Here is a 26,145-nt window from a genome sequence, read left to right as displayed (position 1 = left end):
AGCACAAACACACACACCACAAAGTCATCTTAATGTTGACAGCACAAACACACACACACACAGTCATCCTCATGTCGACAGCACACACACACACAAAGTCATCTTAATGTTGACAGCACAAACACACACACAAAGTCATCCTAATGTTGACAGCACAAACACACACACAAAGTCATCTTAATGTTGACAGCACAAACACACACACACAGTCATCTTAATGTTGACAGCACAAACACACACCACAAAGTCATCCTAATGTCGACAGCACAAACACACACACCACAAAGTCATCCTAATGTTGACAGCACAAACACACACACACAAAATCATCCTAATGTTGACAGCACAAACACACACCACAAAGTCATCTTAATGTTGACAGCACAAACACACACACCACAAAGTCATCTTAATGTTGACAGCACAAACACACACCACAAAGTCATCCTAATGTCGACAGCACAAACACACACACCACAAAGTCATCTTAATGTTGACAGCACAAACACACACACACAAAGTCATCTTAATGTTGACAGCACAAACACACACCACAAAGTCATCTTAATGTTGACAGCACAAACACACACACCACAAAGTCATCCTAATGTTGACAGCACAAACACACACACACACAAAGTCATCCTAATGTTGACAGCACAAACACACACACAAAGTCATCCTAATGTTGACAGCACAAACACACACCACAAAGTCGTCTTAATGTCGACAGCACAAACACACACACCACAAAGTCATCCTAATGTTGACAGCACAAACACACACACAAAGTCATCTTAATGTTGACAGCACAAACACACACACAAAGTCATCCTAATGTTGACAGCACAAACACACACCACAAAGTCGTCTTAATGTCGACAGCACAAACACACACACCACAAAGTCATCCTAATGTTGACAGCACAAACACACACACAAAGTCATCTTAATGTTGACAGCACAAACACACACACACAGTCATCCTAATGTCGACAGCACAAACACACACCACAAAGTCATCTTAATGTTGATAGCACAAACACACACACACAAAGTCATCTTAATGTCGACAGCACAAACACACACACCACAAAGTCATCTTAATGTTGACAGCACAAAAACACACACAAAGTCATCCTAATGTTGACAGCACAAACACACACCACAAAGTCATCTTAATGTCGACAGCACAAACACACACACACACAAAGTCATCTTAATGTTGACAGCACAAACACACACACAGAGTCATCCTAATGTTGACAGCACAAACATACACACAAAGTCATCTTAATGTTGACAGCACAAACACACACACACAGAGTCATCTTAATGTTGACAGCACAAACACACACACCACAAAGTTATCTTAATGTTGACAGCACAAACACACACACCACAAAGTCATCTTAATGTTGACAGCACAAAAACACACACACAGTCATCCTAATGTCGACAGCACAAACACACACCACAAAGTCATCTTAATGTCGACAGCACAAACACACACACCACAAAGTCATCTTAATGTTGACAGCACAAAAACACACACAAAGTCATCCTAATGTTGACAGCACAAACACACACCACAAAGTCATCTTAATGTCGACAGCACAAAAACACACACACAGTCATCTTAATGTTGACAGCACAAACACACACACCACAAAGTTATCTTAATGCTGACAGCACAAACACACACACCACAAAGTCATCTTAATGTCGACAGCACAAACACACACACACACAAAGTCATCTTAATGTTGACAGCACAAACACACACACAGAGTCATCCTAATGTTGACAGCACAAACATACACACAAAGTCATCTTAATGTTGACAGCACAAACACACACACACAGAGTCATCTTAATGTTGACAGCACAAACACACACACCACAAAGTCATCTTAATGTTGACAGCACAAAAACACACACAAAGTCATCCTAATGTTGACAGCACAAACACACACCACAAAGTCATCTTAATGTCGACAGCACAAACACACACACACACAAAGTCATCTTAATGTTGACAGCACAAACACACACACAGAGTCATCCTAATGTTGACAGCACAAACATACACACAAAGTCATCTTAATGTTGACAGCACAAACACACACACACAGAGTCATCTTAATGTTGACAGCACAAACACACACACCACAAAGTCATCTTAATGTTGACAGCACAAACACACACACACAGTCATCCTAATGTCGACAGCACAAACACACACACACACAAAGTCATCTTAATGTTGACAGCACAAACACACACACAGAGTCATCCTAATGTTGACAGCACAAACATACACACAAAGTCATCTTAATGTTGACAGCACAAACACACACACCACAAAGTCATCTTAATGTTGACAGCACAAACACACACACCACAAAGTCATCTTAATGTTGACAGCACAAACACACACACCACAAAGTCATCTTAATGTTGACAGCACAAACACACACACCACAAAGTCATCTTAATGTTGACAGCACAAACACACACACCACAAAGTCATCTTAATGTTGACAGCACAAACACACACACCACAAAGTCATCTTAATGTTGACAGCACAAACACACACACACAAAGTCATCCTAATGTCGACAGCACAAACACACACACACAGTCATCCTAATGTCGACAGCACAAACACACACAAAGTCATCTTAATGTCGACAGCACAAACACACACACACAAAGTTATCTTAATGTTGACAGCACAAACACACACACACACAGTCATCCTAATGTCGACAGCACAAACACACACACACACAAAGTCATCTTAATGTTGACAGCACAAACACACACACAGAGTCATCCTAATGTCGACAGCACAAACACACACAAAGTCATCTTAATGTCGACAGCACAAACACACACACACAAAGTTATCTTAATGTCGACAGCACAAACACACACACACACAGTCATCCTAATGTCGACAGCACAAACACACACACACACAAAGTCATCTTAATGTTGACAGCACAAACACACACACAGAGTCATCCTAATGTTGACAGCACAAACATACACACAAAGTCATCTTAATGTTGACAGCACAAACACACACACCACAAAGTCATCTTAATGTTGACAGCACAAACACACACACACAGTCATCCTAATGTCGACAGCACAAACACACACACACACAAAGTCATCTTAATGTTGACAGCACAAACACACACACAGAGTCATCCTAATGTTGACAGCACAAACACACACACCACAAAGTCATCTTAATGTTGACAGCACAAACACACACACACAGTCATCCTAATGTCGACAGCACAAACACACACACCACAAAGTCATCCTAATGTTGACAGCACAAACATACACACAAAGTCATCTTAATGTTGACAGCACAAACACACACACACAGAGTCATCTTAATGTTGACAGCACAAACACACACACACACAGTCATCTTAATGTCGACAGCACAAACACACACACCACAAAGTCATCCTAATGTTGACAGCACAAACACACACACCACAAAGTTATCTTAATGTTGACAGCACAAACACACACACCACAAAGTCATCCTAATGTCGACAGCACAAACACACACACCACAAAGTCATCCTAATGTTGACAGCACAAACACACACACCACAAAGTCATCCTAATGTTGACAGCACAAACACACACACCACAAAGTTATCTTAATGTTGACAGCACAAACACACACACCACAAAGTCATCCTAATGTTGACAGCACAAACACACACACCACAAAGTCATCTTAATGTTGACAGCACAAACACACACACCACAAAGTCATCTTAATGTTGACAGCACAAACACACACACCACAAAGTCATCTTAATGTTGACAGCACAAACACACACACCACAAAGTCATCTTAATGTTGACAGCACAAACACACACACCACAAAGTCATCTTAATGTTGACAGCACAAACACACACACCACAAAGTTATCTTAATGTTGACAGCACAAACACACACACACACAGTCATCCTAATGTCGACAGCACAAACACACACACCACAAAGTCATCCTAATGTTGACAGCACAAACACACACACACAAAGTCATCTTAATGTTGACAGCACAAACACACACACACAGAGTCATCTTAATGTTGACAGCACAAACAGACACACCACAAAGTCATCTTAATGTTGACAGCACAAACACACACCACAAAGTCATCCTAATGTCGACAGCACAAACACCACAAAGTCATCCTAATGTTGACAGCACAAACACACACACACAAAATCATCCTAATGTTGACAGCACAAACACACACCACAAAGTCATCTTAATGTTGACAGCACAAACACACACACCACAAAGTCATCTTAATGTTGACAGCACAAACACACACCACAAAGTCATCCTAATGTCGACAGCACAAACACACACACCACAAAGTCATCCTAATGTTGACAGCACAAACACACACACACAAAGTCATCTTAATGTTGACAGCGCAAAAACACACCACAAAGTCATCTTAATGTTGACAGAACAAACACACACACACACACACAAAGCCATCTTAATGTTGACAGCACAAACACACACACCACAAAGTCATCTTAATGTTGACAGCACAAACACACACCACAAAGTCATCCTAATGTCGACAGCACAAACACACACACACAAAGTCATCTTAATGTTGACAGCACAAACACACACACACAAAGTCATCCTAATGTTGACAGCACAAACACACACACACAAAGTCATCCTAATGTTGACAGCACAAACACACAAAGTCATCTTAATGTTGACAGCACAAACACACAAAGTCATCCTAATGTTGACAGCACAAACACACAAAGTCATCCTAATGTTGACAGCACAAACACACACCACAAAGTCATCTTAATGTTGACAGCACAAACACACACACACAGTCATCCTAATGTTGACAGCACAAACACACACACCACAAAGTCATCCTAATGTTGACAGCACAAACACACACACCACAAAGTCATCCTAATGTTGACAGCACAAACACACACACAAAGTCATCTTAATGTTGACAGCACAAACACACACACAAAGTCATCTTAATGTTGACAGCACAAACACACACACACACAAAGTCATGTTAATGTTGACAGCACAAACACACACACACAGTCATCCTAATGTCGACAGCACAAACACACACACACAAAGTCATCCTAATGTTGACAGCACAAACACACACACCACAAAGTCATCCTAATGTTGACAGCACAAACACACACACACAAAGTCATCTTAATGTTGACAGCACACACACACACACACAAAGTCATCTTAATGTTGACAGCACAAACACACACACCACAAAGTCATCTTAATGTTGACAGCACAAACACACACACACAGTCATCCTAATGTCGACAGCACAAACACACACACACAAAGTCATCTTAATGTTGACAGCACAAACACACACACAGAGTCATCCTAATGTTGACAGCACAAACATACACACAAAGTCATCTTAATGTTGACAGCACAAACAGACACACCACAAAGTCATCTTAATGTTGACAGCACAAACACACACCACAAAGTCATCCTAATGTCGACAGCACAAACACCACAAAGTCATCCTAATGTTGACAGCACAAACACACACACACAAAGTCATCCTAATGTTGACAGCACAAACACACACCACAAAGTCATCTTAATGTTGACAGCACAAACACACACACCACAAAGTCATCTTAATGTTGACAGCACAAACACACACACACAAAGTCATCTTAATGTTGACAGCACAAACACACACCACAAAGTCATCTTAATGTTGACAGCACAAACACACACACACAGTCATCCTAATGTTGACAGCACAAACACACACACACACACAAAGTCATCCTAATGTTGACAGCACAAACACACACCACAAAGTCATCTTAATGTTGACAGCACAAACACACACACAAAGTCATCTTAATGTTGACAGCACAAACACACACACCACAAAGTCATCTTAATGTTGACAGCACAAACACACACACACAAAGTCATCTTAATGTTGACAGCACAAACACACACACCACAAAGTCATCCTAATGTTGACAGCACAAACACACACACACAAAGTCATCCTAATGTTGACAGCACAAACACACACCACAAAGTCATTTTAATGTTGACAGCACAAACACACACACCACAAAGTCATCTTAATGTTGACAGCACAAACACACACACCACAAAGTCATCTTAATGTTGACAGCACAAACACACACACCACAAAGTCATCCTAATGTTGACAGCACAAACACACACACACAAAGTCATCTTAATGTTGACAGCACAAACACACACACCACAAAGTCATCCTAATGTTGACAGCACAAACACACACACACAAAGTCATCCTAATGTTGACAGCACAAACACACACCACAAAGTCATCTTAATGTTGACAGCACAAACACACACACCACAAAGTCATCTTAATGTTGACAGCACAAACACACACACCACAAAGTCATCTTAATGTTGACAGCACAAACACAAACACCACAAAGTCATCTTAATGTTGACAGCACAAACACACACACAAAGTCATCTTAATGTTGACAGCACAAACACACACACCACAAAGTCATCCTAATGTTGACAGCACAAACACACACACACAAAGTCATCCTAATGTTGACAGCACAAACACACACCACAAAGTCATCTTAATGTTGACAGCACAAACACACACACCACAAAGTCATCTTAATGTTGACAGCACAAACACACACACCACAAAGTCATCTTAATGTTGACAGCACAAACACAAACACCACAAAGTCATCCTAATGTTGACAGCACAAACACACACACACAAAGTCATCCTAATGTTGACAGCACAAACACACACCACAAAGTCATCTTAATGTTGACAGCACAAACACACACACCACAAAGTCATCTTAATGTTGACAGCACAAACACACACACCACAAAGTCATCTTAATGTTGACAGCACAAACACACACACACAAAGTCATCTTAATGTAGACAGCACAAACACACACACACAAAGTCATCTTAATGTTGACAGCGCAAAAACACACCACAAAGTCATCTTAATGTTGACAGAACAAACACACACACACACACACAAAGTCATCTTAATGTTGACAGCACAAACACACACACCACAAAGTCATCTTAATGTTGACAGCACAAACACACACCACAAAGTCATCCTAATGTCGACAGCACAAACACACACACACAAAGTCATCTTAATGTTGACAGCACAAACACACACACACAAAGTCATCCTAATGTTGACAGCACAAACACACACACACAAAGTCATCCTAATGTTGACAGCACAAACACACAAAGTCATCTTAATGTTGACAGCACAAACACACAAAGTCATCCTAATGTTGACAGCACAAACACACAAAGTCATCCTAATGTTGACAGCACAAACACACACCACAAAGTCATCTTAATGTTGACAGCACAAACACACACACACAGTCATCCTAATGTTGACAGCACAAACACACACACCACAAAGTCATCCTAATGTTGACAGCACAAACACACACACCACAAAGTCATCCTAATGTTGACAGCACAAACACACACACAAAGTCATCTTAATGTTGACAGCACAAACACACACACAAAGTCATCTTAATGTTGACAGCACAAACACACACACACAGTCATCCTAATGTCGACAGCACAAACACACACACACAAAGTCATCCTAATGTTGACAGCACAAACACACACACCACAAAGTCATCCTAATGTTGACAGCACAAACACACACACACAAAGTCATCTTAATGTTGACAGCACACACACACACACACAAAGTCATCTTAATGTTGACAGCACAAACACACACACCACAAAGTCATCTTAATGTTGACAGCACAAACACACACACACAGTCATCCTAATGTCGACAGCACAAACACACACACACAAAGTCATCTTAATGTTGACAGCACAAACACACACACAGAGTCATCCTAATGTTGACAGCACAAACATACACACAAAGTCATCTTAATGTTGACAGCACAAACAGACACACCACAAAGTCATCTTAATGTTGACAGCACAAACACACACCACAAAGTCATCCTAATGTCGACAGCACAAACACCACAAAGTCATCCTAATGTTGACAGCACAAACACACACACACAAAGTCATCCTAATGTTGACAGCACAAACACACACCACAAAGTCATCTTAATGTTGACAGCACAAACACACACACCACAAAGTCATCTTAATGTTGACAGCACAAACACACACACACAAAGTCATCTTAATGTTGACAGCACAAACACACACCACAAAGTCATCTTAATGTTGACAGCACAAACACACACACACAGTCATCCTAATGTTGACAGCACAAACACACACACACACAAAGTCATCCTAATGTTGACAGCACAAACACACACCACAAAGTCATCTTAATGTTGACAGCACAAACACACACACAAAGTCATCTTAATGTTGACAGCACAAACACACACACCACAAAGTCATCTTAATGTTGACAGCACAAACACACACACACAAAGTCATCTTAATGTTGACAGCACAAACACACACACCACAAAGTCATCCTAATGTTGACAGCACAAACACACACACACAAAGTCATCCTAATGTTGACAGCACAAACACACACCACAAAGTCATCTTAATGTTGACAGCACAAACACACACACCACAAAGTCATCTTAATGTTGACAGAACAAACACACACACCACAAAGTCATCTTAATGTTGACAGCACAAACACACACACCACAAAGTCATCCTAATGTTGACAGCACAAACACACACACACAAAGTCATCTTAATGTTGACAGCACAAACACACACACCACAAAGTCATCCTAATGTTGACAGCACAAACACACACACACAAAGTCATCCTAATGTTGACAGCACAAACACACACCACAAAGTCATCTTAATGTTGACAGCACAAACACACACACCACAAAGTCATCTTAATGTTGACAGCACAAACACACACACCACAAAGTCATCTTAATGTTGACAGCACAAACACAAACACCACAAAGTCATCTTAATGTTGACAGCACAAACACACACACAAAGTCATCTTAATGTTGACAGCACAAACACACACACCACAAAGTCATCCTAATGTTGACAGCACAAACACACACACACAAAGTCATCCTAATGTTGACAGCACAAACACACACCACAAAGTCATCTTAATGTTGACAGCACAAACACACACACCACAAAGTCATCTTAATGTTGACAGCACAAACACACACACCACAAAGTCATCTTAATGTTGACAGCACAAACACAAACACCACAAAGTCATCCTAATGTTGACAGCACAAACACACACACACAAAGTCATCCTAATGTTGACAGCACAAACACACACCACAAAGTCATCTTAATGTTGACAGCACAAACACACACACCACAAAGTCATCTTAATGTTGACAGCACAAACACACACACCACAAAGTCATCTTAATGTTGACAGCACAAACACACACACACAAAGTCATCTTAATGTAGACAGCACAAACACACACACCACAAAGTCATCCTAATGTTGACAGCACAAACACACACACACAAAGTCATCTTAATGTTGACAGCACAAACACACACACCACAAAGTCATCTTAATGTTGACAGCACAAACACACACACCACAAAGTCATCTTAATGTTGACAGCACAAACACACACACCACAAAGTCATCTTAATGTTGACAGCACAAACACACACACACAAAGTCATCTTAATGTAGACAGCACAAACACACACACCACAAAGTCATCCTAATGTTGACAGCACAAACACACACACACAAAGTCATCTTAATGTTGACAGCACAAACACACACACCACAAAGTCATCTTAATGTAGACAGCACAAACACACACACCACAAAGTCATCTTAATGTTGACAGCACAAACACACACACACAAAGTCATCTTAATGTAGACAGCACAAACACACACACCACAAAGTCATCCTAATGTTGACAGCACAAACACACACACACAAAGTCATCTTAATGTTGACAGCACAAACACACACACCACAAAGTCATCTTAATGTTGACAGCACAAACACACACACACAAAGTCATCTTAATGTTGACAGCACAAACACACACACAAAGTCATCTTAATGTTGACAGCACAAACACACACACCACAAAGTCATCCTAATGTTGACAGCACAAACACACACACACAAAGTCATCTTAATGTTGACAGCACAAACACACACACACAAAGTCATCTTAATGTTGACAGCACACACACACACACAAAGTCATCTTAATGTTGACAGCACAAACACACACACACAACGTCATCTTAATGTTGACAGCACAAACACACACACACAAAGTCATCCTAATGTTGACAGCACAAACACACACCACAAAGTCATCTTAATGTTGACAGCACAAACACACACACCACAAAGTCATCCTAATGTTGACAGCACAAACACACACACCACAAAGTCATCCTAATGTTGACAGCACAAACACACACACCACAAAGTCATCCTAATGTTGACAGCACAAACACACATACCACAAAGTCATCTTAATGTTGACAGCACAAACACACACACCACAAAGTCATCCTAATGTTGACAGCACAAACACACACACCACAAAGTCATCCTAATGTTGACAGCACAAACACACACACCACAAAGTCATCTTAATGTTGACAGCACAAACACACACACACAAAGTCATCATAATGTTGACAGCACAAACACACACACCACAAAGTCATCTTAATGTTGACAGCACAAACACACACACCACAAAGTCATCCTAATGTTGACAGCACAAACACACACACCACAAAGTCATCCTAATGTTGACAGCACAAACACACACCACAAAGTCATCTTAATGTTGACAGCACAAACACACACACACACACACAAAGTCATCCTAATGTTGACAGCACAAACACACACACACACAAAGTCATCCTAATGTTGACAGCACAAACACACACACCACAAAGTCATCCTAATGTTGACAGCACAAACACACACACCACAAAGTCATCCTAATGTTGACAGCACAAACACACACCACAAAGTCATCTTAATGTTGACAGCACAAACACACACACACACACAAAGTCATCCTAATGTTGACAGCACAAACACACACACCACAAAGTCATCCTAATGTTGACAGCACAAACACACACACACACAAAGTCATCCTAATGTTGACAGCACAAACACACACACACACAAAGTCATCTTAATGTTGACAGCACAAACACACACCACAAAGTCATCTTAATGTTGACAGCACAAACACACACACCACAAAGTCATCCTAATGTTGACAGCACAAACACACACACCACAAAGTCATCCTAATGTTGACAGCACAAACACACACACCACAAAGTCATCCTAATGTTGACAGCACAAACACACATACCACAAAGTCATCCTAATGTTGACAGCACAAACACACACACCACAAAGTCATCTTAATGTTGACAGCACAAACACACACACCACAAAGTCATCCTAATGTTGACAGCACAAACACACACACACACATACCTCTTATAACTCGTATGCATAGCATACAGGAATCAATTAAAGTTTGTAGCTTACCGTATTTATCCGGGTATAAGCCCAGGGAATAGCCCCAAGAATAGTTTTCATGACAGAAATGCAATTGCGGTGATAAAAGATGGTAAAAAAGTTGGAAGTCTTTGGCGTGACATTGCAAAATTGCTGGCCACAGTTATGGATTCGCAAGCTGCTACAAAATATTTATAAAGCCAAAATAACATGATTTCAGTCATTCTCCCAGGTACGGGTTGCTGCAATACTGCAACATTGTTTTCATTGTCGACGACGCTAAAGCCGAACGAGTGTGACACTTGCTTAGCGGCTCTCCTTATACGATTTGCTTGAATAGTCTCTAAGGAAGCACAAACGGCCGGCCCTTTTTAGGGCCATGACATATTTCAAAAAGAGAACTACCGTTTCTGCTTTAATATTTATTTTTATAGACTTGCTGACTGTTATGATTCTGAAAAAAATCAGCGGTGAACGCGCTGCCCTGAAGGCAGAAAGCTGTCACAGCTATTGTGCGTTCACCCCTTGTTTTACGCAATTAAGAATTTTAACAGACTTCAAGAAAGTCAACTGTTAATACAACCACAGTCAACGAATAGAAAATAGTTTTTTGTTTTGTGTAGAAAAAGACCCCCTGGGCGTGTGCCCGGATATGACCTCAACTTCTTTATTGTGTCAAAAGTGGGGGGTGGGCGTTTGTCCAGGCATGGGCTCTTACCCGGATAAGTACGGTATGTACTACATTTAAATAACCCATGAACAAAAACAAATGTGTATATTTAATTTAATATCCATGATGGTCAGAGTAAGCCCCCTAGATTATAGGCAATAAAAAGCTAAGTGCAGTGGGGTTCTATAAATATGTTGTTTTTAACTAGCTTTTAAGAATATATATATATATATATATATATATATATACATATAAATACTTTCAGAAGTACAAGGACAAATATTGTTGAAAATTACAAATCTGAACAAAATTATTACAAGTAAAACTTGTGAAACGGCCACAATATACATAACAAGACTTGAAATACACATTTTTAAAAATCAGTAAAAAATGCCAAAAAAAAAGGAGATGTCTAAATGTTTAATCTAATACACACATTGGCAATACATGTTGAATCAGAAAATTGTATTTGTAACACACACTAAATTTTTAATGTTTCAAACACTCCCAAGATCAAAAAATTATGTTAAATTGTAACTATACATGGCAATTAAAATCATGACATAATAAAGTCAAGAGTTTTTTCTGATATATCATCAGTTGTGGTCAGTGTTGGCATGGTAACTGACTACAGCTATTGATTGAAAATAAAAATGGCTACTTTGTACCAAAAAAAACGCATACATCTGAAACCTATATATGGACACAGGTAAGGACTAGTCAGAATACAATTTGTTGACAATTTCAAAGGTCATCAAATCTAAATTTCCATTGATTCTCACATTAATGTACACTATTATGTCTTGTAGCAGCTTTCAACAAAATCAATCGAGGTAAGTCCATGAAAAGACTATAAACAAACAAAAAAAACATAATGGCACATGATATATTGAAGATAATATTTGGTAATCGTAGTCCTAAATAACTATTAAAAATAGCTAGACGTTTCGAGCAATGGCTCTTTATCGATAGCACTTGCTTCTATGCTATCGATAAAGAGCCATTGCTCGAAACGTCTAGCTATTTTTAATAGTTATTTAGGACTACGATTACCAAATATTATCTTCAATATATCATACTTATCAGTCCGAGCAGCGTTTATTTATTTATAATGGCACATGGGTGGATAGCACCCAAAAAATCCTTTGCCATACAGAGACTAAATACTGTTTTCTTAAATGGACATGGGCCTCTACTGAATGAAATCATCAAATTAATTCATAGAACAAATTGAGGACAAGAACTGAGTTCAGATGCCAAATGCCAAACTCCAAACAATGTTGGTGGCAGTTAGACTTGCATACAGTCCCGTTTTTTGGCGTTATATTATGCCAGTGTATAAATAATGAAACCTGGGTTACTGCAAAACAAACAAGACACTTGTTTTCCTTGCTAGGGTTTCTTTGCTGTTATCTTGATAAGCGTTTCAAATAAGTTGCAATTTACATATCAGAGGATTTGATAGGCGTAGCTTGCAAGAAGGCAGTGAATGGCAGGCAAGCCATTGCCATGACGTTGACCATTGTATATCCGAGGATCCAAGAATGCATTTGCATTGTATGTGGCTCAAATATAAAAAAAAATTGGATAACCGTAGAAGACTGTTCAAAGCTGGCCAGAAGTCACTTACCGATCAAGAAATTGAGTTGGCAAGAAATTCAGTTTTGCATGACTTCTAACAATCTATTGCGGCCGATGTTTGTTTATGAACATTTAAATCCAATTTTGATTTTGAGCTGATTGGTGGAATATTATTGAGCCTGTAAATCAAGCAGTAAACCCCAATCATAAATGAACATGGTAACCTGGTTATTGCTATTTATACACTCACATAGTATTTTATTGATAAAATAATAAACAAGTGACTGTATGCAAGTCTAGTTGGTAGTCTTATGTACCAAAAAACATAGATGAAGTAGAAAGTAGAGATACAGTACTAAACAAAGTTTGGTAAGTATTGTCAAGGTGCCACATTATTTTAAGACATCACAATAACTCAACAATAGATTATGAAAGACACTTGAGAATAAATCCTACTCCAATATTATCATCCAAGCTGCCAGGTCATTAACCTTGGCTCCTTGTTCTTTCTGTCTTTCTCCTCACCTTTCAAATACCAATGACCTTCTCCTCCAGACACGACCAACATTGGAGGACCAACAATATCGATTCCTTTGTGTCTTCGTGGAGACTTTGATGTTGACGTGGTAACCACATCACCTGCATCTACAAATACCTCAGAGTTCTGTCCCTGGTTTTCTTCATCCTCATCAAATGTAAATGCCATGTAGCTTTGTGGCTTGGTTGTCATAGCAACTGTGGCTGCACTGCTGGTTTCCAGGGGATCTTCTGCACCATCTTCGCTTGTCAGACTATAGCTGTCTCCATCTTCAGAGCGTAAAAGGTCAGGACGTACAAACTGCCAACCTGGAAGCTTTTTCCTACGTGTTGCCACAAGGAATCTCACAGGCCCAACATGTGTATGATAACAAACTCTAGCTGGTCCATTTATAAGGGGCACACCTTCAAGTTTTGGGGTGGGTAAATCTAGGAGAACACCAACACTGGTGCCAACCCATAGGGATCCTTGACAGGCCAACAGAGAGGTCACAAAAACTTGCCTGTTATGAAAAAATGACTTGGTTCGGCTTTCCAAACCTGAAAACAAAAAACAGGAAGAAGTTAAGACAATTTTAATACTACAACTAGTCATTTAAAATTGAAACATTCTCTTAACTTTTTCAAAATCAGCCTAGCTTGACAAGGTAACATTTTATTTTGATGAAGCAACCATCGGTTGGCTAAATTTCATTGAAATCCACCGCATAGATAGATTGATTGAGTCAGCCATCTTGAGCAGACTTCACAAATCAAAGTGACGTGGAATCAACCTCCAGTAATGTTTACTCCTTCTCCCAAGTTTGAAGATAATCAAACAACACATGCCCAAGATCTGGTTTTGGGCAGGTATAAATATCTGATGGTCAACAGTCAGATGACAATATTGTTCTATGTTATACATAGATATACATAGAATTTGTCAAAAGCAAAATGGCCACCATTCGGCCATCTTGAGTTAAGTTTACACATGAATTATATATAATGGTTAACACCAAATATGGACAAAAATCGAGTTACAGATGTGTTAAATTTTGAATTTTAGTTTATTCAAAATTGTTGTCATCTGACTGTTTGATCTAATCACAAAATTGTTACATGAAATATCTACATGTATGAGAGTAGGTGATAAGTTTGGAGAGAATTGGTCAAGGTATTTTGAAATACGAATCAAATCAGCGACCCAGCATGAGTAATGTCAATACCAAGTTAAATTAAACACGGTAAAGTTGTGTTTTTTTTCAACTAAAATGGTCATGATTCAGTCAAGAATCAACAAAACAAAAATTGATGCACATACAAGTCCCATTATGACTTGTCTTTGCCAAACTTTAATTGAACAAAATCAGTTGAGGCATTTCTAAAAAATAAAGTTGGACAGATGAACTACATCAATGGTGACTAAATATGATATGACTGAACATTCAAATATAATACACTTTAAGATGCGATTTTTGGTAAATTTCTAAAAAAAAAATACTAACTTTGTAAGTCCCTTTATTTGCAGCCCCCTAGCACACTACATAAACCACACTGTGATAGAATTAAACACACTTGGTATCAAAGTACATACCTTGTAACATTCGACCAATAGGGGCAGCTATGTTGATTTCTTGTAAATATTGCATGGTTTCAGTATGAAATAATCTAATTGTTGCTTTATTTCGCATAGACACCCATACACCAATGCCTGCCTTTACCATAAATTGCACACAAACTCTGGCATCATTGTGAACATTGAAACTTGCCTAGAAAGCAAATATAGCTCATTAATTATTCATATATGAAATTTTATGTTATTATTATTATACATTATACTTGTACTGATAATGAAGACGCCATTTCATGTCTTTGTACAGTGTTTATGTTACAATTGCAATATGGTTGTTGTCATAGATACCAGGTACATTAGTATTTGTAATAACATTTCACAGAAAAATTCTTGGCCAAACTTCTTTAAGGATGTAGTAGACTTAACAGGGATGTTATAATTAGGCTTGATATTTTCATATAAGAATTGTCCTGAACTATAATAAACTGACACGTTTCTTGATTTGGGTCATCATTTGCCACGATCATTTTCTTGAGAAGCACTTGAGAAGCCAAAGAAACCCATTCTATAAAATTGATGGGTCTAAGTTCCGCCCATAAAACCCAATGCACGCAACGTGGCCTTCCCGATATGCACTACCAGCCTTAAAGAAGGTATGGGTTTAGGGGATCGGGACGGGGAACCCATGGAGCAGGCTGGGGCACCGCGTGAGTATCCCACACCGGGGATCCATCAACAGTTCGCGTAGCCCCAATGGGGTATCGATTCACCCAACAGAAAGCATAGGACATGGCCGCTCCAAAACCAGGTCAAGCTGTTTGTCCTTTTCTCGTGAAGGGTACCAATCGCCAATTGCTCTTTGAGCCCCCTCCATAGCTTGGGCCTTACCTTAACTGCAGATTAGTAAGGGTCAGCTGGGCTCCGGTTGGTTGGGTATCCTGTGACTGTCCGTCAAAGTGGTGACGAGATACAACAAAGTGCCCCCCTGCTGGGAAAGTGATAGCTGCACGTCATAAGAGGATTGCGTACCACCCTGTACAGGGGTACCAAAACTTGAGTCCCCTCCCTTCGCAGAGTCACAAGTGGGGGCACTCTGCGCGGCTTGGTGAGACACAGGAAGCGATGCCTGGTCAGCCTGAGCCTGAGGGGGGGTGGGGAATAAGAAAGAGGACGCCTAAGAGGATCTGCTCTAGGGAGAGGGTCCCCCCTCTATAAAAGAAGTGGACTTAGAAGGCAGTTGACTTGTGAAGCCAGATTACACATCCAGGCCTTCCAAGCCATCTCTTCACCATGGGAGAGCTTTTTTTATTTGGTCGCCTTGACTAGTAAGGGAAGGCAACAGGGTCTGTCCCTGTGCAAGCAACACAGGCTGAGTCGGTACCGATGAAGTCTCGGTGAATTGAACCGGTGCAGTCCCTAAGGGCCGTACCAATTCCACCTCGGTACTCTGTGTCAATGTCAGCGCCCCAGTGGCAATACGCTGTTTACCAACATCGGTAACCGTGGTGACTGGAAACTCCCATCCCCCAGCAAAAGCGGTTGAACGGTGTTTGTCCGCCTCGGTAACATCAAACAGGGAAACTAACTCCACGTTGGGAGAATTTTAGTTCCGCCGCCAGTGTTTCCAAGTTATCGACCGACGTCCCCGTTATCTCAGAGATAAATGGTTTTGAAGGTCTTGTCTCAATCGTTGATCCCGCTACATCGAGCAGAGAGTCAGATCATGACAACTCTCCAACAATCTTGGTTGTCGATAGGAGGCGAGCCTCGTAGCGATTACCAAGTGGAGGGTGAGATTTTTCACTCTATTTTATCGCAACTTTTACTAGCTTTTAATCGCTTGCCTTCAGCCTTCCACCTTGCCTCGCAGGTTGATTGCAGAGACCCTCTAGGAAATACCCCGAGTCCCTGACACAACCGATACATGAATGGCAACACATGTGCGGGTCCCAAACCGGCATTTGTTTAAGGTAGGATGAGCATGTATTACGTCCCGACTGTTGCGTTGGGACATTCTTCATCTTTTTTTGCGAAAATCACTCATATGCTAAGCTCTGCTCGACGAGGTCGACTGAGGAGCTAATAAAAAACTTGACAGTTGGGCAACCAAGATGAGACAAACATTTTTATTCAAATATCATTCCCTTCAACCACATTACAATCTTTGAAGTCGTCATTGTCCGTCTTTGTATAGTATTTTAAAATTGACAATTGAGTTGACATTACCTGTCTCTGTACAGTGTTTGCATTGACAATGAAGACACCATTACCACTTGCACACCACATACAATTATCAACCGGTAACAATGATAATACTGGAGCTACTGTTAACAATGACACATGAGGCTCTTCCAACAACCATACACCATCTGTGTAAAGACAAATAAGAAGTAAACTTACCAACCATATATCCAAACAGACAACACCTTGATTGCATCTATCCAAAAAGGCTACACCTTGATTGCATCTATCCAATCAGGCTACACCTTGATTGCATCTATCCAATCGGACAACACCTTGATTGCATCTATCCAATCGGACAACACCTTGATTGCATCTATCCAATCAGACAACACCTTGATGCATCTATCCAATCAGACAACACCTTGATGCATCTATCCAATCAGACAACACCTTGATGCATCTATCCAATCAGACAACACCTTGATGCATCTATCCAATCAGACAACACCTTGATGCATCTATCCAATCAGGCTACACCTTGATTGCATCTATCCAATCAGGCTACACCTTGATGCATCTATCCAATCTGGCTACACCTTGATGCATCTATCCAATCAGGCTACACCTTGATTGCATCTATCCAATCCGACAACACCTTGATGCATCTATCCAATCAGGCTACACCTTGATGCATCTATCCAATCAGGCTACACCTTGATTGCATCAATCCAATCAGGATACACCTTGATGCATCTATCCAATCAGACAACACCTTGATGCATCTATCCAATCAGACTACCCTTTGATTGCATCTATCCAATCAGGCTACACCTTGATTGCATCAATCCAATCAGGCTACCCTTTGATTGCATCTATCCAAACAGGATACACCTTGATTGCATCTATCCAATCAGACAACACCTTGATTGCATCTATCCAATCAGACAACACCTTGATGCATCTATCCAATCAGACTACCTTTTAATTGCATCTATCCAATCAGGCTACACCTTGATTGCATCTATCCAATCAGACAACACCTTGATTGCATCTATCCAATCAGACAACACTATGATGCATCTATTCAATCAGACTACACCTTGATGCATCTATCCAATCAGACTACACCTTGATGCATCTATCCAATCAGACAACACCTTGATGCATCTATCCAATCAGGCTACACCTTGATTGCATCTATCCAATCAGACAACACCTTGATTGCATCTATCCAATCAGACAACACTTTGATGCATCTATCCAATCAGACAACACCTTGATTGCATCTATCCAATCAGACAACACCTTGATTGCATCTATCCAATCAGGCAACACCTTGATTGCATCTATCCAATCAGACAACACCTTGATTGCATCGATCCAATCAGGCTACCCCTCGATTGCGTCCATCCAATCAGACAACACCTTAATGCATCTATCCAATCAGACAAAACCTTTATTGCATCTATCCAATCAGACAACACCTTGATTGCATCTATCCAATCTGATTACCCCTTGATTGCATCCATCCAATCAGACAACACCTTGATTGCATCTATCCAATCAGACAACACCTTGATTGCATCTATCCAATCAGACTACCCCTTGATTGCATCCATCCAATCAGACAACACCTTGATTGCATCTATCCAATCAGGCTACCCATTGATTGCATCTATCCAATCAGGCTATAACCTTGATTGCATCTATCCAATCAGGCTATACGTTGATTGCATCTATCCAATCAGACAACACCTTGATTGCATCTATCCAATCAGGCTACCCCTTGATTGCATCTATCAATAAGACAACACCTTGATTGCATCTATCCAATCAGACAACACCTTGATTGCATCTATCCAATCAGGCTACACCTTGATTGCATCTATCCAATCAGGCTACACCTTGATTGCATCCATCCAATCAGGCTACCCTTTGATTGCATCCATCCAATCAGGCTACACCTTGATTGCATCTATCCAATCAGACAACACCTTGATTGCATCTATCCAATCAGACAACACCTTGATGCATCTATCCAATCAGACTACCTTTTGATTGCATCTATCCAATCAGGCTACACCTTGATTGCATCTATCCAATCAGACAACACCTTGATTGCATCTATCCAATCAGACAACACCTTGATGCATCTATCCAATCAGACTACCTTTTGATTGCATCTATCCAATCAGGCTACACCTTGATTGCATCTATCCAATCAGACAACACCTTGATTGCATCTATCCAATCAGACAACACTATGATGCATCTATCCAATCAGACTACACCTTGATGCATCTATCCAATCAGACTACACCTTGATGCACCTATCCAATCAGACAACACCTTGATGCATCTATCCAATCAGGCTACACCTTGATTGCATCTATCCAATCAGACAACACCTTGATTGCATCGATCCAATCAGGCTACCCCTTGATTGCATCGATCCAATCAGGCTACCCCTTGATTGCATCGATCCAATCAGGCTACCCCTCGATTGCATCCATCCAATCAGACAACACCTTAATGCATTTATCCAATCAGACAACACCTTGATTGCATCTATCCAATCAGGCTACACCTTGATTGCATCTATCCAATCAGGCTACACCTTGATTGCATCTATCCAATCAGACAACACCTTGATTGCATCTATCCAATCAGACGACCCCTTGATTGCATCCATCCAATCAGACAACACCTTGATTGCATCTATCCAATCAGGCAACCCATTGATTGCATCTATCCAATCAGGCTATACCTTGATTGCATCTATCCAATCAGACAACACCTTGATTGCATCTATCCAATCAGGCTACCCCTTGATTGCATCTATCCAATAAGACAACACCTTGATTGCATCTATCCAATCAGACAACACCTTGATTGCATCTATCCAATCAGGCTACACCTTGATTGCATCTATCCAATCAGGCTACACCTTGATTGCATCCATCCAATCAGGCTACACCTTGATTGCATCCATCCAATCAGGCTACACCTTGATTGCATCCATCCAATCAGACAACACCTTGATTGCATCTATCCAATCAGATAACACCTTGATTGCATCTATCCAATCTGACTACCCCTTGATTGCATCTATCCAATCTGACTACCCCTTGATTGCATCCATCCAATCAGACAACACCTTGATTGCATCTATCCAATCAGGCTACACCTTGATTGCATCTATCCAATCAGGCAACACCTTGACTGCATCTATCCAATCATACAACACCTTGATTGCATCTATCCAATCAGACTACCCCTTGATTGCATCTATCCATTCAGACAACACCTTGATTGCATCTATCCAATCAGGATACCCATTGATTGCATCTATCCAATCAGGCTATACCTTGATTGCATCTATCCAATCAGGCTATACCTTGATTGCATCTATCCAATCAGGATACACCTTGATGCATCTATCCAATCAGACAACACCTTGATGCATTTATCCAATCAGACTACCCCTTGATTGCATCTATCAATAAGACAACACCTTGATTGCATCTATCCAATCAGACAACACCTTGATTGCATCTATCCAATCAGGCTACACCTTGATTGCATCTATCCAATCAGGCTACACCTTGATTGCATCCATCCAATCAGGCTACCCTTTGATTGCATCTATCCAATCAGGCTACACCTTGATTGCATCTATCCAATCAGACAACACCTTGATTGCATCTATCCAATCAGACAATACCTTGATGCATCTATCCAATCAGACTACCTTTTGATTGCATCTATCCAATCAGGCTACACCTTGATTGCATCTATCCAATCAGACAACACCTTGATTGCATCTATCCAATCAGACAACACCTTGATTGCATCTATCCAATCAGGCTACACCTTGATTGCATCAATCCAATCAGGCTACACCTTGATTGCATCCATCCAATCAGGCTACACCTTGATTGCATCCATCCAATCAGGCTACACCTTGATTGCATCCATCCAATCAGACAACACCTTGATTGCATCTATCCAATCAGATAACACCTTGATTGCATCTATCCAATCTGACTACCCCTTGATTGCATCTATCCAATCTGACTACCCCTTGATTGCATCCATCCAATCAGACAACACCTTGATTGCATCTATCCAATCAGGCTACACCTTGATTGCATCTATCCAATCAGGCAACACCTTGACTGCATCTATCCAATCATACAACACCTTGATTGCATCTATCCAATCAGACTACCCCTTGATTGCATCTATCCATTCAGACAACACCTTGATTGCATCTATCCAATCAGGCTACCCATTGATTGCATCTATCCAATCAGGCTATACCTTGATTGCATCTATCCAATCAGGCTATACCTTGATTGCATCTATCCAATCAGGATACACCTTGATGCATCTATCCAATCAGACAACACCTTGATGCATTTATCCAATCAGACTACCCCTTGATTGCATCTATCAATAAGACAACACCTTGATTGCATCTATCCAATCAGACAACACCTTGATTGCATCTATCCAATCAGGCTACACCTTGATTGCATCTATCCAATCAGGCTACACCTTGATTGCATCCATCCAATCAGGCTACCCTTTGATTGCATCTATCCAATCAGGCTACACCTTGATTGCATCTATCCAATCAGACAACACCTTGATTGCATCTATCCAATCAGACAACACCTTGATGCATCTATCCAATCAGACTACCTTTTGATTGCATCTATCCAATCAGGCTACACCTTGATTGCATCTATCCAATCAGACAACACCTTGATTGCATCTATCCAATCAGACAACACCTTGATGCATCTATCCAATCAGACTACCTTTTGATTGCATCTATCCAATCAGGCTACACCTTGATTGCATCTATCCAATCAGACAACACCTTGATTGCATCTATCCAATCAGACAACACTATGATGCATCTATCCAATCAGACTACACCTTGATGCATCTATCCAATCAGACAACACCTTGATGCATCTATCCAATCAGGCTACACCTTGATTGCATCTATCCAATCAGACTACACCTTGATTGCATCTATCCAATCAGGCTACACCTTGATTGCATCTATCCAATCAGACAACACCTTGATGCATCTATCCAATCAGACTACACCTTGATGCATCTATCCAATCAGACAACACCTTGATGCATCTATCCAATCAGGTTACACCTTGATTGCATCTATCCAATCAGGCTACACCTTGATTGCATCTATCCAATCAGGCTACACCTTGATGCATCTATCCAATCAGACAACACCTTGATTGCATCTATCCAATCAGACAACACCTTGATGCATCTATCCAATCAGACAACACCTTGATGCATCTATCCAATCAGACAACACCTTGATTGCATCTATCCAATCAGACAACACTTTGATGCATCTATCCAATCAGACAACACCTTGACTGCATCTATCCAATCAGGCTACACCTTGATTGCATCTATCCAATCAGGCTACACCTTGATTGCATCTATCCAATCAGGCTACACCTTGATTGCATCTATCCAATCAGACAACACCTTGATGCATCTATCCAATCAGACAACACCTTGATTGCATCTATCCAATCAGGCAACACCTTGATTGCATCTATCCAATCAGACAACACCTTGATGCATCTATCCAATCAGACAACACCTTGATTGCATCGATCCAATCAGGCTACCCCTTGATTGCATCGATCCAATCAGGCTACCCCTCGATTGCATCCATCCAATCAGACAACACCTTAATGCATCTATCCAATCAGACAACACCTTGATTGCATCTATCCAATCAGGCTACACCTTGATTGCATCTATCCAATCAGGCTACACCTTGATTGCATCTATCCAATCAGGCTACACCTTGATTGCATCTATCCAATCAGACAACACCTTGATTGCATCTATCCAATCAGACAACACCTTGATTGCATCTATCCAATCAGACGACCCCTTGATTGCATCCATCCAATCAGACAACACCTTGATTGCATCTATCCAATCAGGCTACCCATTGATTGCATCTATCCAATCAGGCTATACCTTGATTGCATCTATCCAATCAGACAACACCTTGATTGCATCTATCCAATCAGGCTACCCCTTGATTGCATCTATCCAATAAGACAACACCTTGATTGCATCTATCCAATCAGACAACACCTTAATGCATCTATCCAATCAGACAACACCTTGATTGCATCTATCCAATCAGACTACCCCTTGATTGCATCTATCCAATCAGACTACCCCTTGATTGCATCAATCCAATTAGACTACCCCTTGATTGCATCCATCCAATCAGACAACACCTTGATTGCATCTTTCCAATCAGACTACCCCTTGATTGCATCTATCCAATCAGGCTACATCCTGATTGCATCTATCCAATCAGACAACACCTTGATTGCATCTATCCAATCAGACAACACCTTGATGCATCTATCCAATCAGACAACACATTGATTGCATCTACCCAATCAGGCTACACTTTGATTGCATCTATCAAATCAGACAACACGTTGATTGCATCAATCCAATCAGGCTACCCCTCGATTGCATCCATCCAATCAGACAACACCTTAATGCATCTATCCAATCAGACAACACCTTTATTGCATCTATCCAATCAGACAACACCTTGATTGCATCTATCCAATCAGACTACCCCTTGATTGCATCTATCCAATCAGACTACCCCTTGATTGCATCAATCCAATTAGACTACCCCTTGATTGATCCATCCAATCAGACAACACCTTGATTGCATCTATCCAATCAGGCTACACCTTGATTGCATCTATCCAATCAGGCTACACCTTGATTGCATCTATCCAATCATACAACACCTTGATTGCATCTATCCAATCAGACTACCCCTTGATTGCATCCATCCAATCAGACAATACCTTGATTGCATCTATCCAATCAGGCTACCCCTTGATTGCATCTATCCAATCAGGCTATACCTTGATTGATTACATCTATCCAATCAGACAACACCTTGATTGCATCTATCCAATCAGGCTACCCCTTGATTGCATCTATCCAATCAGACAACACCTTGATGCATCTATCCAATCAGACAACACCTTGATTGCATCTATCCAATCAGGCTACACCTTGATTGCATCTATCCAATCAGGCTACCCGTTGATTGCATCTATCCAATCAGACAACACCTTGATTGCATCTATCCAATCAGGCTACCCCTTGATTGCATCTATCCAATCAGGCTACACCTTGATTGCATCTATCCAATCAGACAACACCTTGATTGCATCTATCCAATCAGACAACACCTTGATGCATCTATCCAATCAGACAACACCTTGATTGCATCTACCCAATCAGGCTACACTTTGATTGCATCTATCAAATCAGACAACACCTTGATTGCATCAATCCAATCAGGCTACCCCTCGATTGCATCCATCCAATCAGACAACACCTTTATTGCATCTATCCAATCAGACAACACCTTGATTGCATCTATCCAATCAGACTACCCCTTGATTGCATCTATCCAATTAGACTACCCCTTGATTGCATCAATCCAATTAGACTACCCCTTGATTGCATCAATCCAATTAGACTACCCCTTGATTGCATCCATCCAATCAGACAACACCTTGATTGCATCTATCCAATCAGGCTACACCTTGATTGCATCTATCCAATAAGACAACACCTTGATTGCATCTATCCAATCAGACAACACCTTGATTGCATCTATCCAATCAGACAAGACCTTGATTGCATCGATCCAATCAGGCTACCCCTCGATTGCATCCATCCAATCAGACAACACCTTAATGCATCTATCCAATCAGACAACACCTTGATTGCATCTATCCAATCAGGCTACACCTTGATTGTATCTATCCAATCAGGCTACACCTTGATTGCATCTATCCAATCAGACAACACCTTGATTGCATCTATCCAAT

The 26,145-nt window shown here is 40.5% G+C and overlaps 1 protein-coding gene across 1 annotated transcript in view; it reads right to left on the bottom strand.

The window, feature by feature from the left end:
* Window positions 1–13,508: 13,508 nt before the first annotated feature.
* The window catches only part of LOC102810238 (rho guanine nucleotide exchange factor 10-like), a 128,108-nt gene continuing 115,471 nt past the window's right edge, over window positions 13,509–26,145 (bottom strand). Inside the window, exons 20-22 of the mRNA XM_085508609.1 lie at window positions 18,236–18,378; window positions 16,031–16,205; window positions 13,509–14,997 (exon numbers count right to left, since the gene is read on the bottom strand). Coding sequence (XP_085364735.1) covers window positions 14,387–14,997; window positions 16,031–16,205; window positions 18,236–18,378 — 929 coding nt within the window. The 3' untranslated portion in view covers window positions 13,509–14,386. The remainder of the gene's footprint in view (window positions 14,998–16,030; window positions 16,206–18,235; window positions 18,379–26,145) is intronic.

Source organism: Saccoglossus kowalevskii, chromosome 15 (genome assembly GCF_978046115.1).
Source record: "Saccoglossus kowalevskii chromosome 15, keSacKowa6.1, whole genome shotgun sequence".
Lineage (NCBI taxonomy): Eukaryota > Metazoa > Hemichordata > Enteropneusta > Harrimaniidae > Saccoglossus > Saccoglossus kowalevskii.
The sequence above is the reverse complement of the archived record's forward strand: the minus strand, read 5'-3'. Positions and strand labels throughout refer to the sequence as shown.